Source organism: Pelodiscus sinensis, chromosome 2 (assembly GCF_052426305.1).
Source record: "Pelodiscus sinensis isolate ZL-2025 chromosome 2, ASM5242630v1, whole genome shotgun sequence".
NCBI lineage: Eukaryota > Metazoa > Chordata > Testudines > Trionychidae > Pelodiscus > Pelodiscus sinensis.
Window position 1 is genome coordinate 44095725 of NC_143053.1, and position 19276 is coordinate 44115000.

General features: G+C 41.3%; 1 protein-coding gene across 8 annotated transcripts in view; it reads left to right on the top strand.

Moving 5' to 3' along the window:
• RUNX1T1 (RUNX1 partner transcriptional co-repressor 1) overlaps positions 1-19276 on the top strand; it is a 141693-nt gene that overhangs the window by 69889 nt on the left and 52528 nt on the right. For 7 of the 8 annotated variants that reach the window (XM_075920393.2, XM_075920396.2, XM_089776207.1 and 4 more), the window contains 3 exons: positions 6504-6641; positions 14534-14775; positions 17160-17249. In XM_075920393.2, coding sequence (XP_075776508.1) covers positions 6504-6641; positions 14534-14775; positions 17160-17249 — 470 coding nt within the window. Of the gene's footprint in view, positions 1-3773; positions 4633-6503; positions 6642-14533; positions 14776-17159; positions 17250-19276 lie in introns of those variants that run through there. The other variant, XM_075920399.2, reaches the window with a different exon arrangement.

Sequence of the window (19276 nt, forward strand, 5' to 3'; positions counted from 1 at the left end):
TTGATGGTTAATCTAGGTTTAGACTACACCCTCCTCAGCCCATTGTTTTGGACTTTTAACAGCAAAAACCAAAAGGCAAAGGAAGAGAAAGATATATCTAGAAATATCTGACAAAATTGTGGGATCAGTATGTACAGTCCAAATGAGACTAAAAATGCCTTAGCAAAACAACACTTAAATGAAATATTAAACAAACACTTCTCTAAATAAAATCATATGCTAAGCATGTTTATTTTGGGAGTTTGCATTCAAATTATATGTACTTAGCCAGAGCAAAGTCATCTCCCCTCTAGATTTAGAACAACTGGATCATTTTACCTTAGATGCAACCCATAGCCCTGGATACTGTTCTTTTCAAATTTGGGGGTGGGGCAGTAATATACCTCTTTAAGGATATTAAACCCATACCTGTTTGAAGCAGACACTAGTCCCAGAATTCAAATTAAATGTGCTATCTACCTGCATCGTTGGTTGTCATGGAAATGAGTGACAGTCTAGCTTTCCAAAGCACATGCTGGCATTTTGCCTGGCATATATAATCCACATCCCCTTTAGATCTGAGTTAGGGGATAACATCACAAACACCCTTGTAAATTCATGTGACAGAGTGTTTGGATACATTATTTTCATTGCCTTGTTTTAGATGTGCTAAAGAAATAGTCTGATAACTTGGTGTCTGTGAAAATTTCAGGACAATCTCAGAAGTAGTGTTTATATGCAGAAGATGAAAGAACTGGGCAGAACTAGATAAAATGGATGGACTTCCATTTATTTCCAAGAATAGCTGATGATGTGGAGAAAATGATTAAAGACTCAACTATTTGAGTTGGAAATGAATGAGATAAAGTTGTCACAAAGCGATTGTATTGCACTACAGAAAAACAGTTATATTTGTGGGTGTTTAAGAGCTTCATACACAACACACTGAAGATGCCATCAATTGTTATGTCATCTTGCAAGCAATCTTTCTTCACTGTTGTCTTGTGTGCATACCTGTTCCTCAGATATATACCTATTAGGACTACTTAACTGTTCTTCAGATGAAAGAGAGTTCCTGAAAGTTTGATTTACTTTTAATACTACTAGCTTGAAATCCTTACTGAGAGGTTTCTTCTCATCACAGAATTCTAATGGGATTCCATTTCCTTCACTTCTAGAACAGTATTTTGAATCCTTTTGAGACTGATTCAGAAAATTATGGATATATGATTAGTGCTGTAGCTTGAGTGAGCAAGGTGAGGGTTTCAGGACATTTGTTTACAGCACAAAGACCTCCATGATCATCAGAATCCCTTTAGGCAGCCTCAGTAAAAATGAATGGGAATGAAGACTGGACTGTGCTTGCTTTCTCTATTTCAAACAGGTTTGAGGCATGTTGACAGTGCTTTATGGAGGGACAACCTGCAGTGCTGCAGGCTGTGCATTATGTTCTGTGGCTGCACAGAGAGATTTCCAATAGTTCCCCAAAATAGTGAATGTTGGGAAGGGGAAAATGGCCTTCTTGTATTACACACTTGTTTCCTTTAACACTAGAGCAGATTTCTCTCTCTCTAGAACAGCTGCCTTCATGTAGGTCTTAGGGACTGACATCAAACATTCTTTCCTCTTCTTTTATTGTAGTGTTGATAAGGGGTAGGTCTGGAAGATCCAAGTCCTGGGTTCTCTTCTCAATACTAACACTGCTTCCTTATGTCTGACCTCAGGCAAATCAAACTGTTTCCTGTGTCTCTTAGCTTACCTGTCTATAATTAAGATAGGGAGAAGGAGACTTACCCATCTTTGTAAAGAGAGAGATGTCTGAGTGAAAAGTGCTATATATCTGCTAACCAATTACTTTTCACTAGACTTATTTGAGTTTTCATTTCATTACTGTTATGATTCAGTCCCTTGTTTTGTTTGTCACTAATGTGCTATCCAGTATCAAAATCATTGCAATAGCATATTTGGCGGTAGTATTAGTTTGGATGCTATCATGATGGTCATTAATACAAATCCTTTAGATTGATTTTAATTCAATGTGTACATCTGGATCAACTTTTTTTCTATTTTGTGACGTGTAAGATTTTGTACATTGCTTTTTGATAATTGAAAGAAAACTACACAGTAGAAATTTAAACTGTTTAATCCAGCAAACTTTAACATCGATTTTTCTATCCGTTGGCACAGGATTACTAGGTAAAATCAATACAGAGCATCTTTTAAGAATCTTCCGTGCATGAATATACATCTGGAACTGTTTGCTCTAACTAAAAGTAAAATAAATGCCACAGCATATTATACTATACGTTTTTTCATTTTAAAAAGGAAATTAAAAACATACCATTTCTAGAAATGCTTGACATTGAATTGGCTATTGAAATGGTATCAGTAAAATATTTATATATTCCATATTTTGTTCCATACATCAACCTTCCTTGATGCATTAGATTTGGAAGGCTGCCATTTATACAGAAATGTTGCCATATATGAAAGACCACCTTGTTTTAGAAATGAACTAAATCATTTAGGTTCAGGAAGTGAAGTACATCTATTTGAATACATGCACATCTATTCCCCCCTCACCCCTTCTCTCTCATGCACATGTTTTGTTTTTATTCAGGGATTTTTCTTTGTGTTTTTCCCCATATTTATTTTATAAGTATAGTTACACTTATCGTAAATAATAGCATTCATTTAACAACTAAAAAGCGTGGTAAAATAGGTCACAACATAAAAATTGAATCTATGACAATAACAGTATAGTTACTTGAATCAAAAAAATCCACCAAAGAAACATCATAATTTAAAGTTGGTTTTACAGTATTCTTTAATATAAAATGGAGCAAAAAGTTTCTATGGTTAAATCACAGCTCTTAGCTCTTTGCTGTAAAAGAAATTCAAGGATGTATATTTCAAAATGTTTTTTTAATATAATCCAAAACAAATGCACTAAGATCTCTGCATACTTGAAACATACTTTCTGAGTTTATTCTAAATCTGTCACTGCACCAGAGGTTTGTGCGTATGGATTAGGACTAGCCCATTATTTCACCATCTATCTCCATCCTGAATTGATTGCAATGAACAGTATAGAATGAATTGCAGCTGGTTTCCTTTTTCCTGTAGTTTGGGGAACCTTTAGGCTTAAGAACCATTTGGATAGGGTTGGCTAACCATTCCAGAGCTTTAGCTGCTTATTAGTATACTGGAGTAGAAATACTTACACTTGAAAGAGGCTGTTCTTGCTACCCATTCAAACTATACTCCTAAATTAGTGTGAGGTTTGGGAGATAAACGTATGTACTGTGGGACACTTTCATCATGTACCTGAAGCTATTCAAAATTCAGCTGGTGAATATTCAAATGTCACCCTACAAATGTATGAACTAAGGTTTCCAGCCATGGATTTAGTTCTCAGGCCCAACCTGCCCACGGCAGGTAAAGGGTCCCGGGCTTCCACAGCAGTCCAGGCTTCCTTAGTAGATCATACCATGACCTGGCTGCGGCTTCTGGCTTGACTGGGGGAAGTGTGTGTGTGTTTGAGGGGGGGGAAGAGGGACTTGGGGAGCTAAGGAAGAGCAGGGGTAGGGATTCAGGTGAGGAAGAGGAGGAGGATCAGTGCTGGGGCTCCTGCATGTTGTCTCTCTTTTTTGTCTTTTGAAAAGGTGGTCACCCTAACAGGAGGTGGTGCTAGGACATTTCTGGGTAACAATGATTATACTTAATACTATAAAGATGAATCTAGGTGCTTAAAGAGATAATACATTAGTGAATAAAAATCAGTTAAAAAGGAATCCTAGATCATTATATGAACAGGTTATAATATATTGAAAACCTGAAATTGGAACACAAAAACAATAAAGGAGTGCGGTGGTTCTCAAACTTTTGTGCTGGTGACCCCTTTCACATAGCAAGTCTCTGAATGTGACCCACCCTTATAAACTAAAAACACTTTTTTCTATAATATTAGAAATGCTAGAGGCAAAGTGGGGTTTTGGGTAGTGGTTGACAACTTGTGACCCCCTCCCCCCCATGTAGTAACCCATCTCCCAAGGGGTCCTGACCCTCTGTTAAAAAAATACCCTGTAGTAGTGCAACTACACTAGTCATTTAAATAACAAAATATAAACCATTCTATTCTGCTTCTTATATGTGCTCATTTCCCCCCCGAGTAGGGTCTTTCCCAAAATTCAAGCCAGATTAAAAGCTACGTAGACTTGCAGGAGGGGAGACTTGTGATTGTTCATGGTAGCAGAATTGCTTTTAGTTATCAACAGCTGAACAAGAGGATGTCGATTGTGCCTGCTCAGTGTAAGCAGAAGTCTGGTAGTGGAGTTTGACTTCTTCCTCTCTTTCTTCCACCCACTTCCATCTTCTCCCTGGCTGTGTCTGTACTCCCACATGCTTCAAATCTGTGTACCTGGACTGCCTTCTCTAACAGTTCAATGTGAGTGTTAGCAGAATGAAAACCAGATGGACCAGCAGTTCCCACTGTTATCTCCCAAACAGCTCTGGCAAGCTTCCCTTTCTCTCTCCTTTCTTGGCATGGCAGAAATATTTGCCTTTATTTAGAAGGGCCTGTACTCACTGCTGTGCCTCAGCTGCAACATGAGTTGAAAGCTATGTATTCTCTTATTGCTGAGGTTGGTTGAGGTGAGTGTGAGATAAATTCAACTGTTAAGGAAGTAATTAACATTTTGAGGTTAACTTCCAAATTTCTTTATTTTAAAGAGATGATTTGATGTACTTGATGGTTTTTATGTTTTAGCATAGCAATACAGAAAGAGATTTGTATTTAAAACATAATAGCTCACTATTATTTGACTTACTACACTTCACCTGGCTGTGTAGCTGCATTAGAATTTCAGCCAGTCTTTTTGGATTACATCACTGAGATTATTGACCTGAGATCAACACCGCAGATTCCGTATTGCTGTGATTACAAAGCATTTTCCCTTCTGCTCACATGGTTCTAGCTTCTAATTCTTAGGATTTTTTTAAATTCCAAATTCTGAACACAACTAACTTAACTCTCTCTTTACAGAAACTGGTCATTTTCAAAACCTTGCAGAATATGTAGCTATCATTTCTCTGATTTCTTGGGATGCAATTTCTTTGGTATGGACTAGTATTATTTGTAACTGTCTTTTAAAAATATTTCTATTGGAAATATATGATAAGAATCTCTCTTTAATATACTTGTGTGCCTGTTATGCAATATAATGTGTGTCTATAATTTTAGGTATGTGTTTATGTATATTTTGTATCTGTTTTTATCTCATTTTCTCAAGAACAATTATTTTTGCCATTGTTTTTCTTTTGGTCTGATTAATAGAATTTGAGTGGCAATTGAGTTATAAAGTTTATAAGAAACAACACCTCAAAGTATTTTAAACATTTATTTTAAAAATTACATCTTCTTATCCTCTGTGTTTGAGAGTTTATTGCTCTGACAAGTGAGAGAACAGGACTAATAGAAACGTGAATATGACTAGAATAGGGAAATGCTTGGGGAATAACTTTGGAAATGATTATATTAGTTGCTAATGATCATTAGGAGTCCAAATGTCATCATTGTATTTACTCCAGGAGTGTCAATGGACTGCTGATGCAACTAAGGCATTCACAGTGTTGCCTTAAATAGATAAAAGGTGTATTGCTTTGTTTTGTCCATTCTTGATATGCAGTTTTAAAGATTTTTTTTTTTTCAAATTTGTTTCTTAAATTTAGGTCTAAAAGCTGGTAAAATAGAGTTAAATCTTGTCATTTTAGTGGCAAGTATCTAATTAGGAAAACTGTCAAATCTTTTTTCCTCTTGTTTCTTTAAATTTCCCAAAATTGGAGGATGCCTGCAATTGTCCTTGGTGTTAAAGGTATAAGTTGAAACATCTGACAGTGTTTTTATATTAATAATAAACTAATATAAATACATGAGTCCCGTGTCAGTCAAAGATACCTTTTCTTATATGACATCTGGTATTTATTTCTTCTTGATTTTAAAAAAGAACCCCAGGAGGTGGAATGGTAAACTTGGGTCACAGACAGGCAGTATTAACCCTAGCATCCTTTTTACTTACAAAGACAAAAGAAGAAGGCGGCAGCAGGTGTTGGAGGGAAAACCAGTCATAAAGAGAGCTTGCTGTGGCCAGAGCACTTCAGATTTTTGTTCTTCCAGAGTTGTCATTAGGGAATTCATCACATTCCTGTCCCTTCATCTAATTTCTCCTTTTGGCTAATGTTAAAATTATTGCAGCCCTGATACTGTTTTTGGAATAGCTTCTGCATATGCTAGAAATAAAAACACAAGATAATATGACCCTGTTTATAAATGAGGTCCTACCATCTGTGTAATACCTTCTTAAGTGCTGTTTCAATGATGTAATCTTGAAAAAACAAGCTGGAGTACATAAGTGTGTTTATCTTCCACAGAAGATGCTGAAGATGCTTAGTTCACGGTTCAGCTTTTTATTCAGAATTGGTGTTTTTGGATAAATTAAATCATGTGTTCATGTGGTATGTTACAGATCGCACTGAGAAGCACTCCACAATGCCAGACTCACCTGTGGATGTGAAGACACAATCCAGGCTGACACCTCCAACAATGCCACCTCCTCCCACTACCCAAGGAGCTCCAAGAACCAGTTCATTCACACCCACAACGTGTAATTAGACTTATTTTCTACCTTTGCTCTATATTCTTTTGCATGTGAAATTTTGATTCTTCATGTATGTAAGAAATCAAGTTATGTGAAGGGAACCCTATATGATATAACTAGACCAGCAATTCATTATACTGCAATAAAGTCATTAAGCAAAACTAAGAATGCTACAGATTAGTACACATTAATCTGTGAAATCAGTCAGTTCATCCTAATTCATTTGTGGATTGGGTGCACAGAGAAAGAATAGCCAGTGCTAACTTCCCTTGCATTTTTGCTCTAACGATATCATTCCTGATAAAAGGAGTATGGAGACCTTCTTCTGGGCTTTACTGTTGTGCTGGTAATGAGATCACATTGCCTTTTAAATAAATACAGTGGTATTAATTCAGTGATGAGCAACCTGTGCCCCATGGGCCATACACAGCTTAATAAACAAATAAGCTGCTGGTGGGCCACCAGACAGATTGTTTATTTTATGTCTGCAAATATGACTACCTGCAGCTCCCATTGGTCATGATTTCCCATTCCCATCCAATAGGAGCAGTGGGGAGCAGCAGCCAGACATTCGTTTTAGGGGATTCCTTTGTTTTCTTCAAGTTGTTTATATCAATCTTACCTCTAACTTTAAAGTTTTTTTAATCTGCAAGAGATTTGACACGTGCCCATAGCAGTGCCAAGTTACAGCACAAATGAGACTGTGAATGTCCACAACCCAAGAATATCAGGTTGATATTTTCAGAACATGAAACACTTATGATTTCACTTTTTTGTCAGACTTTTGCCAACCTGCAAATTACATTTATTTGATGCATTTATTTATTGCATATTTCTTTCTTTTTTGTTGTTTGTTTAGTTATTTGCTGAAAGTGCCATCCTTAGTTGCTATCTTGTGTGTGTGTGTGTGTGTGCGCGCACCTGGTTTTGCAGATGGAAAATTTACACAGAAAGATAAACCCTTGTCTACTGCTTCCTTTTCCCTGTGGACATATTCTCATACTTTTCAGACAGTCCTGGTCTACTGCCTCCCCTGAACACAATATTTGCCTACCTCTCCTGCCCTTTCTCTAGATTCTGTACTCCCTGCTCCTCTGGGCTTTCAAAGTCATACTCCTTGGTCCACTGCTCCTTGTCCTCTTCTATTTGGACTCAACAGAGAGCCCAGAGTAGTGAGTGAGGAGGCTGAGGACATCTGGACCAGTGTCCTGCTGGAGAGTGAGACACACTCCTGTCCTTTCTAAATCCTTACTTACTTTATCGTATGTACTTATATGGTTCCCATCACCATGGTATACAGGCAGTCCCCGGGTTACGTACAAGATAGGGACTGTAGGTTTGTTCTTAAGTTGAATCTGTATGTAAGTCGGAACTGGCGTCCAGATTCAGACACTGCTGAAACTGACCGCCAGTTCTGACTTACATACAGAATCAACTTAAGAACCCCAGGCGTCCCCAAGTCAGCTGCTGCTGAAACTGATCAGCAGCTGATTCCAGGAAGCCCGGGGCAGAGCAACTCTGCCTGGGGCTTCCTGTAGTCAGCGCTGGTCAGTTTCAGCAGAAGCTGACTTGGGGACGCCCGGGGCAGAGCAGCTGGGGTGCTACTGGACCAACCCAGCAGCACCCCATCTGCTCTGCCCCAGACGTCCTGATTCAGCCGCTGCTGAAACTGACCAGCAGCGGCTGAATCAGGACCTGGGGCAGAGCAGCTGGGGTGCTGCCGGGTTGGTCCAGTAGTGCCCACGGGCGCTGCAGGACCAATCGGCAGCGCCCCAGCTGCTCTGCCCCAGAGTCCAAAACAAAAGCCTGGTCTGCTGGGGGGGGAGCACACTAGCTGCGCCCCCCCCCCCCAGCAGACCAGGGACACGGGGAGCAGAGCCGCAGCGGCAGCGGGGTGCCGCGCCTCTGAGGCTTTGCTCTGGCAAAGCCTCAGAGGCGAGGGACCCCGCCACGGCTGCGGCTTCAGTCTGGGTGCCTGTGGTCTGCTGGGGACGGTCCCCAGCAGACCACAGGCACCCTGACTGAAGCCGCAGCCGCGGGGGGGTCCCGCGCCTCTGAGGCTTTGCCAGAGCAAAGCCTCAGAGGCGCGGGGAACCGCCGCTGCTGCCGCTCCAGTCTGGGTGCCTGTGTTCTGCTGGGGACGGTCCCCAGCAGACCACAGACCCCCGGACTGAAGCCGCAGCCGCGGGGGGGTCCCGTGCCTCTGAGGCTTTGCTCTGGCAAAGCCTCAGAGGCGCGGGACCCCCCCGCGGCTGCGGCTTCAGTCCGGGGGCCTGTGGTCTGCTGGGGACCGTCCCCAGCAGACCACAGGCACCGGGTCTCAAGGGGCAGCAGCAGCGGTTCCCGCGCTTCTGAGGCTTTGCTCTGGCAAAGCCTCAGAAGTGCGGGAACCCGCCCGGTGCCCCTGGTCTGCTGGAGACGGTCTCCAGCAGACCAGGGGCACCGGAGCAGCTTACGAACGGGGCTTTCTCGCCCCGACTTCCGGGGCGAGAAAGCTCCGTTCGTAAGTGCGGATCCGACATAAGTCGGATCCGCGTAAGTCGGGGACTGCCTGTATTAGGGCACATCTACACTACTTTTTTTCCCCTGGGAATTTGCATGTCTTCTTCCAATTGCTTTTTCAAAAAACCCACTCTTCCTAAAAAAAGGAGGTTTACACAGTTTTTCAAAAAAGGATTTTTTTCCTGGAAAAAATGCGTTCAGACTACTTTCACTTTCGAAAGATCTGCTTTCGAAAAAGTGATTGGAAGAAGATCAAATATCTCCTTTCGAAAACCCCTGTAGTCTTGACATGCCTACAGTGTCTCACAATCTTTAATGTATTTTATATATTTTATTAGTTCAGATAGCAGCCACAACAGCTCTAAACTATGTTCCTCTTACCCAACCCATTGCTGCGCTGTCTGAGGCTTCCCTAAGCTATCTCCTTTCTGCTTTTGGCTGGCTTGGATACTTCTTCCCCTGCTTAGCATACACGTTAGAATTGTGTCATCCTGGGTAACAGTGATCAATGGCTATTAGCCAGGATGACCATGGATGATGCCCATAGTCTCTGTCAGAAGCTGGGAATGGGTGACAGGGAAATGGATCACTTGATGATTACCTGTTCTATTCATTCCTCTGAAGCACCTGCCATTGACCACTGTCAGGAGACAGGATACTGGGCTAGATGGACCCTTGGTCTGATCCAGTATGATTGTTCTTATGCCAAAGCTCTGCAGGAGCCACCCACTCTAGGAGCTGTGTTCTGTACTGACTTGATGTCCCATTACGTTTTGATTAAAAAACTAGAACTACATAAAGTGAACATGGCATACATTATGCAGATTAAGAACTGACTAACTGATAAGTCTCAAAAATAGTTGTAAACAGGGCATTGTCATTGAGTTAATGTGTTTCCAATGAAGTCCCACTGGAATCAGTCCTACACTATTTAACATTTTTATCAATGACTGGAAGAATTAATAAAATAATCACTAATAAAGTTTCCAGATGACACAAAAATTGGGGGAGTGGTAAAAAATGAAGTGAACAGATCAGTTGATAAAGCGGGCACAAGCAAGCCATGCATTTTAATATGACTAAATGTAAATGCATACATTTAGGAATAAAGAATATATGCCATACTTGCAGGATGGAGAACTGTATCCTGAGAAGCACACACAAAAAACATTTGGGTGTTGCAGTGGATAATCAGCTAAATGAGACTTCCCAGTGTGATACTGTGGGCAAAGGAGCTAATGTGATCTTGGGATGCATAAGCAGAGCAATTTCGAGTAGGAATTAGAAAGGTTATCTTACATATATATTTGACACTTGTGTGACTGCTGCAGGAATATTGTGTCCAGTTCTGGTGCCCGCGGGTCAAGAAGGATGTTGATAAATTGGAGGGGCCTCAGAGAAGAGCCACAAGAATGATTCAGGGATTAGTAAACACTAAGAACTTGATCTATTTAGCTTTTCGGAAGGAAGATTAAGGGGTGACTTGATTACCATCTACAAATACCTACTTAGGGAACAATTATTTAATAAAGAGCTTTTCAGTTTAGCAGAGAAAGGTATAACACAGTACAATGGATGGAAGTTAGAGCCAGACAAATTTAGAATGGAAATGAAGCATACATTTTTAACGGGAAGAGTAATTAACCTTTGGAACAACATATCATGGGTTGTGATGGATTCTCTGTCTCTGACCATTTTTAAATCAAGATTTGATGTTTTTCTAAATACTAGGAATTATTTGGGAAAAATTCTATGGCCTGTGTTATCCAGGTCAATCGGTGATAACAATGACCTTGGAATCTATGAATTTAGTGGTCTCAAAATGGAACTGCTGTCATAACTAATAATTGGGCAACAATCAGACTGAAGGTGCCACAGAATTATGGTGTTTGCTGAAATTTAATTAGAGTTGGCAGCACTCAAAGTAGATGAAAGAGGAGTTGTGATCAAGAAATAGGGAGGGCTATGCGTTGGATAACTTTAGCAGACCTGCTAAATCAACACAACTGCCTCAGTTGCAGCAGTGCTAATCTATGTATAGATGTAAACATGACCTAAGTAACAGAGGGTCTGGCACATTTTTATAGGACATTGCGTGTAAGGGGGGCAGTGGATAAGAAAATGTAATAATATTAGTGATATTAGTACAGGTTGGGCCTCCCTCGTCCAGCACATGACTGGTCCTGAACAAGGGAATTTGCAGATCGAGGGGAGGTCCATCCCAGCAGGGTCTGTACTGCCCCTGGCTAGGACTCCATCTGAGCCCCACTGCTGCCAGCCCAGCCATAGCTTCCCAGGCTATAGCCCCATGGCTGCTGGGGCTCTGCAGCTTCTGGGGCTGCTGGGGCTCCATGGTTACTGGGACTGAGGATCCATAGCTGGTGGGACCGTGCGGCTGATACCGGCCCCCCATTACCAACTGGCAACAGGGGCAGAACTCCCTGCTTTCTCTCCTTCCCCCCCCCCCCCCCAACACGAGTCTCTTGGCTAAGTCACACCCCCTCTGCTGCCCTGTGGTCCGACCTCTTTATACCTGGACTCTGTGATTCTGCCAGATCATACATGTTTTCAGACCACAGAGTGCCAGTTAAGGGAGGTACAACCTGTAGTGAGTACAGTATTTCACCAATTTGTTGAGTGTTTTCATTGAGCAGCCACCTGTCATTTTGTTATCGGATACCTTCCAAATAGAATCATAGAATACTAGGACTGGAAGGGACCTTGAGAGGTTATCGAGTCAGTCCCCTGCCCTCATGGCAGGACCAAATACTGTCTAGACCATCCCTGATAGACATTTATCTAACCTATTCTTAAATATCTCCGGAGATGGAGATTCCACAACCTTCCTGGGCAATTTATTGAAGGTGATTTATTGAAGGCAATTTATTGAATAGCTGATTCTCCCCTTTTTTTAAAATTTTTGGAAGAATGTTTTATGGTCCGTCATGGGCCAAGCTTGGGACTGTTTCAATTTTTGGGTGGCTATGAGGATGAATTGATTCTGCAAAAGCCATGTCATTGTTAAGGGCTAGAATATGAGTGGTTCCTGCCCAGCAGAAGACCCAACAAATGACCCAATTCTACCATTACACTGGTTCCTACAGCATGTCTGGAACACTGTCTGTTTTACAGAGTAGGTAGAATATATGGTTCACTCTTATGTTTGAGAAACAAACTCACCAGTGACTGTGCTCTGGGGCATAGCTGTTCTGTTCTAGCATTTGTTTAGGACTGTTGCTTAAATGCTAATGTAATATGCACAAAAAGTGAGGTATCCCAGTTGGGATCCATCTGCCCTAAAATATATGGACCATCCCTTATCCCAAAACTCATCCTCTGTAGCCCTGTAATGCGGAAACCCACTCTGCATGGATTACTATAAGTAGGGCTTTATGGGGAAAATGATGTCCTTAATTTGGTACATTTCTGGAGAATAAAAATTTCAAACCTATACAGGCTAGCTAGTAACACTAAAGCAGGTGCCCCTTCTCTCATAAATATGTGTGAGTTATAACCTCTTACTTTATTACTAATAACAATGTGATAATATATCTAAGGTACCCATTGCCAAAGAATCGGAACATTTTCAAAATCATTTAATATAGTCTCCACAGCATTGTGGAATAGGAAGTGCTACCATACCTGTTTTTATAGAAGGGGAATTGAGACATGAAGAGGCTAAGTCTAAGACCACATGGTAAGTCTGACGTAGAGCCAGGAAAGAAAATTCATATCTACAGGCAGTCCCCGGGTTACGTACAAGATAGGGACTGTAGGTTTGTTCTTAAGTTGAATCTGTATGTAAGTCAGAACTGGCGTCAGCCGCTGCTGAAACTGATCAGTTTCAACCGCGGCTGAATCTGGAGCCAGTTCTGATTTACATACAGATTCAACTTAAGAAACCCAGGCGTCCCCAAGTCAGCTGCTGCTGAAACTGATCAGCAGCTGATTCCAGGAAGCCTGGGGCAGAGAAACTCTGCCTCAGGCTTCCTGTAGTCAGCCGCTGGTCAGTTTCAGCAGCGGCTGACTTGGGGACGCCTGGGGCAGAGCAGCTGGAGTGCTGCTGGGTTGCTCCAGTAGCGTGGCTCCTCGGCGCTACTGGAGCAACCCAGCAGGCCCCAGGCATCCTGATTCAGCCGCCGCTGAAACTGACCAGCAGCAGCTGAATCAGGACGCCTGGGGCAGAGCAGCTGGGGTGCTGCTGGGTTGGTCCGGAGCGGCGCTGCGGGACCAACCCAGCAGCCCCCAGCTGCTCTACCCCAGGGGTAGGCAAGAAAAGCCTGGTCTGCTGGGGGGGGGGGGCACTAGCTGCACCCCCCCCAGCAGACCAGGGAGACGGGGGTGGGGGGACCGCCCAAGTCCTCCGCGGCTTTGCTCCCCATCTCCCTGGTCTGCAGGGAGACGGGGAGCAAAACCTTGGAGAACGCCCGCAGCGGGACAGCCCAGGCGCGCCGCGGCTGTCCCACTGCGGGCATGCTCCGAGGCTTTGCTCCCCATCTCCGTGGTCTGCTGGTCGGGAGACGGGGAACAAAGCCGCGGAGCACGCCCGCAGGGGGACAGCTCAAGCGCGCCTGGGCTGTCCCTCTGCGGGCGTGCTCCAAGGCTTTGCTCCCCGTCTCCCTGCAGACCAGGGAGACGGGGAGCAGCTTTTCTCGCCCCGGAGGATGGGGGCGGCGGACCGCGGCGCATCTGGGCGTCCCGCCGCTCCCGTCCTCCGGGGCGAGAAAAGCCCCGTTCGTAACTGCGGATCCGACATTAGTCGGATCCAAGTAACTCGGGGACTGCCTGTATTCCCAGGGCCCAGTCCAGAGATTTAGCTACAAGTTTTCAATCTTACTGATAAAATCACATGTTGTACCCATTGCACCTTTTTACACAAATCTATCTTCCTATAAGTTAGTGGCTATAAAATATGTATGAAAGAAAATAGCCTTCTAATTGGGTGGCATAAGGTTAAAACTTGAAAGTCTGTTTTTATAAACACAGCTGTTGGTTGTGTGCACAAAACATGATTAAAAATATTCAGAGGTAAATTTAGCTTCTGCTAAAATGTGTGCTCTCTTTCCAAAGCAGTTCATTTAAAAAAAAAAATGCTACACTCATATAAGCCTATGATAAAAGCCTAACCTCCAAATAATGCTTTTTCTGGATGAAAACATTATAGGTGTCTGGCATTTGTGCATGTAGAAGTTAGTGCTGTCTCAGTTTTATACATCATTTATTACCAGCCTCTGTGCAAGATACATGAACTGCAGGTCGAAGAGCTAATTATTTTTAATTATATAAATGAAGTCAAATATCACATACTTCATTTTTTCATTTAAACAATCAATTTTGAAGTGAAGCACTGAAAACTCTAAGCTTATATTTTTTTCTTTCAACTTTTTTCTAACCAGTAACCAATGGTACTAGCCATTCACCAACAGCATTAAATGGAGCTCCATCTCCTCCCAATGGCTTTAGCAATGGGCCGTCATCTTCTTCTTCATCCTCTCTGGCTAATCAGCAGTTACCACCAGCTTGTGGAGCAAGGCAGCTCAGCAAACTGAAGAGATTTCTTACAACCTTACAGCAGTTTGGCAATGACATTTCACCAGAGATTGGGGAGAGAGTACGTACCCTTGTGCTGGGACTTGTGGTAAGCAAATAACCGTGATTGTCTATTACCTTTTTTAAAAAAAGTTCATAGCAGGTGTTAACATTTATTCAGAAGATTTATTAATTGTCTAATAAACAGTTGATGCATTCCTGGGCCGTGGTTATTCCGGGAGTACAGAGCTTGGAACAGTGAGACCCTGCTTTCTGTCTTTAAAGCTAATAGAAGTAATTCCACTAGCTGCCATTAAGTACAGTAGTAGGTTGTTTCAGCTCAGGTCTTCATTAGAAACTTGCCAGAATAGTAATGGAAGTTAAATAAATCAATAAATAAAAACTTGTCTCTATTGGCAAAAAAAACCCCCAAACCTTGTGTAGAGTGATTGTATCTGCATAGAAGTACTTTTGACAGTATAGCATATTTTACATGGGAATCTGTATAAGCTATATAATAAAACCTTGATTTTATGAACCCCAATCATATAAATAGCCAGTTATGCAAACCATTCTTTCCAATTATGAAAAAAATTGCATAACAAAAGTGATGCTGATGAAGAAAAAAGTCAAGCATGTACTCAGTGCATTTGAAATGGCTTTGTTATCTGAAAGAAACGAAGAGGAGAAGAAGGCAATATATTTTACCATAGTGTCATTTATGTACCATATCTACAGTAATTTTGAGATGGTTTATTTTATTTTGATTTTTATGAACTCCTCAATACCCAATTAGATTATAAAATAGGGATTCTATCATGCTAGCAGAAACAAAAATAAGCTGAATATACATTAGGAGGATTTGTTGGGATTGTTATATCAACAAAGCTTTTCTAGTGTAGACCCAGCAATAGTCACTGAGACCAGCTGCAGAGAGATTTAACATGCTAAGCCAGTATATTGCAGTTGTATATCACATTACTTATAATGCTATTTGCATGGAATTCCTCATATATAGAAATAATACCTCTGTACAATGCTGTTTATCTGTAAATCTCAAATAACTTCCCCAATTTACAGACAGAGAAGCTAAAATGTAGAGACATTAAATGACTTGCCTATAATCACTTGCCATTGAGCGACAGTACTAAAAATTGATCCCAGGTTTCTTCTTATTGCCTCTGGATAATGTTGTCTCCTATGTACATCTATGAATCTCATTCAGCAAGTGATTGGATATATTAGAAAATAAAATTTGTGGCCTGATTTCCAAGTGTTGCCGCTTGAGTTGCTACTGACTTCATTTGGAGCTGGGAGTGCTACAATTGCTGAATGTTTTATATAATACCAATACTTATACAATACTAATTAAATCTGTCAGTACTATGACAACGAACCAACAACTATGAAAAAATACACTTTAGACAGTGTAATTTATATGTTGTTATGTTCCCATGATTTGCAAGGAGCCCTACTGTACATCTGGTTGCATAACATGCAAAACTTCCTTTGACTTCAGTGGAAATGTAGAATTGGACATTTGCTGTGAGCCAGGGAAACTATCTTTCATGGGCCAAGGTAGTTGGCAACAATAGTGCAGTCAAAGTCATTAAAATGTAATGAACTTCTAGTGAATTTGTGCATGAAGGTTCCACTTCTCCATCCTTAGTAACTACACCTTCAGTTTTAGGCTTACTCATGTAGTTCTGCTTTGAAAAATGGCTGGTTTTGTGAGGTTCCATGTTACTGTTTCTCAATAATATCCTTATCAGATGGATAAGTAGGACTGCTTTCTAACTTGCTAAACTCCACCTGGGCCTCGGGAATCTAGCAGGGACATTTCTTTCTTAAACCTCACTAGCAATAAGTGAGGTACTACTTATTCATTTAGACCTGTCCTGCCCATTGTCCTCAAATTACGTCCTCCATGACAACTTTGTGATTTCTCTCCACTTCCAAATACCTTACCATGGCTTTCCACAGGTTGTCTAGTATACTATATAATCTTGGATGTGATTTAGTAATTTTCAGATATATTTGTGAACGGGTGAAGAATAAGTTTCTTTAGAAAGTGTTAGTATGGTTGTGTTACTTCCCAATCCTCTATCAAGAATTAATACAGTGGGCACCATTATAAATTTAACAGTTGTATTTGTGCTCTTATGGTACCTCCTATTCTATGTGGATTAGGTTGTTTATCACCATATAAGAAATGGTTGGCACTCTGAATGCTCAAGCCTTTGCATCAAGTCATGAACAACTAATGTCTGAGAATTCAGTGCTGCTCTTTATAGATGGTTTGCAAAATGATTCACCCCTCTCCAGTGAAACTACGTTCAAATGTAGTTACATCTAATATTATTTGATGAGTAAATTTACTTTCTCTGTAACACGCATAACAGGAACAGGGTACTAAGCAAGATTTTTATACAGAATGTTTTAGCTAATATTTTTGTTTATGTCACCAAGACAGAATTTTTTTTCTTTCTACAGAATTCTACTTTGACAATTGAAGAATTTCATTCCAAACTGCAAGAAGCTACTAACTTCCCATTGCGACCTTTTGTCATCCCATTTTTGAAGGTATTGCACAGTTCATTGATCTGGAAATTATTTCAAACCATATAGTTGCTAGGTCACAGATGTATGTTACAGTTTTTCTTTTTTAAAAGAGTCAAGAAAATGAATCTAACACATAAAGGATCCTTTCCATAGTTGAACAATGGATGAAACTCCATTAGAGCAAATAGTTCCTTTCTGACCATTTCTAACTACTAACAGAAGTTATTAGTTCCCTAATTTTGTACACGCTATGTAGTTTATTTTTTAAAATTTTTATATTAAAGGTGACTGTACTGAGAGGCTTTTTATAAGCTAAATCCTGGAACCTATTTGTGCACTCAGTAATGCTGATATAAATTCAGAAGGCTCAATTTGTCTATGTCCAATTTTCACAAAATTAGGGTTAGTGTGTTGGTTTACTTTTTCATGGCATGTAACATACTCTCCCTGCATGACAAGAATATGACACACAAGATTGCTGACAAGCATCTGATCTTTATTTTCTGGTCCTGACATGACTTGGGTCATGGACACAAAAGCTTTTATTTATCTCTGTCAAAAGCAGGGGACAGTATCCATTGTCTCCAGTTGGACTTATATATCTTGCCATTTAAGGTGGGAAAAAACAAACATAACCCAAATTGCAAATATAAAACTGTGTGTGAGGAGATCAGGGTAGAAAACCTGCTCCGTTTACAAGGCAAGAAGAAGGGTATGGCTACACTGTCCTTTTTTTTTTTTTCAGAAGAGGTATGCAAATAGTGTTCGCTTTTGCATACCTTCTTCCATTTTTTTTCCCTGGGAGAGGCTTTTCCACCATTTGGAACCTGTTTTACAAGGAAGAAGGGGGCTTTCGAAAGAGAGGTTTTTTCAACATTTGGCCAAATGGCGGAAAACTTCTTCCAGGAAAAAAACGGAAGAAGGTATGCAAATGTGAGCACTATTTGCATACCTTTTCCGAAAAAAAAGACAGTGTAGCCATACATGAATATTCTACCTTTCATTGATTGTCTATCAGTAACTGTTGCCTCTGAACTTCAGTGGATACCTGATCCTATCATCTTGTGTTCTCAGAGCATTTCCTTTTTTCATTGCTCTATTCGCCACTGAAATCTGAGGTGTTTGTTGCACCTGTTGTTTTTCATTTTCAGTGACTGCATGGGCTTGAGTTATGTTTTTGTCAGTGCATGATCATTGTCACTAACCGTCTGCAAAAAAGCAGAGCCATGTCCTCTTTGGTTTTGTTTACATTAGGGGTCTCAAACTCAATTTACTTTAAGGCGAGTGCCAGTCCTCGAATTCTCCTAGCAAAGCAGCAGGTACTCAGGGGGGCAGAGGGTCTCTTCACATTCCCACCCACACATCTCCCAGCCCCTCTTGCTGGCTTGTGCATCCCCTCCTCCCCCCATGTCCACCAGCCCTGCCTGCCACTCCCAGTTGATTTAAAACCTTCCAGGGCCCCCAGCACCTCTACTTGCAGTGCAGCAGCGCTTCAATGGCTTCTTGAAACTGCTGGCATGTCCATGCAACTGCTGGCATGTCCCTGTGGCTCAGGAGAGATGTATGCAGAGCCATCGCATCTGTAGGGCTGTTTCTAGACTGCATCCCTTTTTCGTAAAAGGGATGCAAATTAGACATATTGCAATTGCAAATAAAGCGGGGATTTAAATCTCCCCCGCTTCATTAGCATAAAAATGGCTGCTGCTTTTTTCCGGCTCGGAGCTTTGACGGAAAAAAGCGCCAGTCTAGACGCGGATCTTTCGGAAAATAAAGCCTTTTCTGAAAGATCCCTTATCCCTCATTTTAAGAGGGATAAGGGATCTTTCGGAAAAGGCTTTATTTTCCGAAAGATCTGCATCTAGACTGGCGCTTTTTTCCGGCAAGGCTCCGAGCCGGAAAAAAGTGGCAGCCATTTTTATGCTAATGAAGCGGGGGAGATTTAAATCCCGACTTCATATGCAATTGCGATATGTCTAATTTGCATCCCTTTTATAAAAAAGGGATGCAGTCTAGACACAGCCTAGGTGTAAACTGTGAAACTATTAACT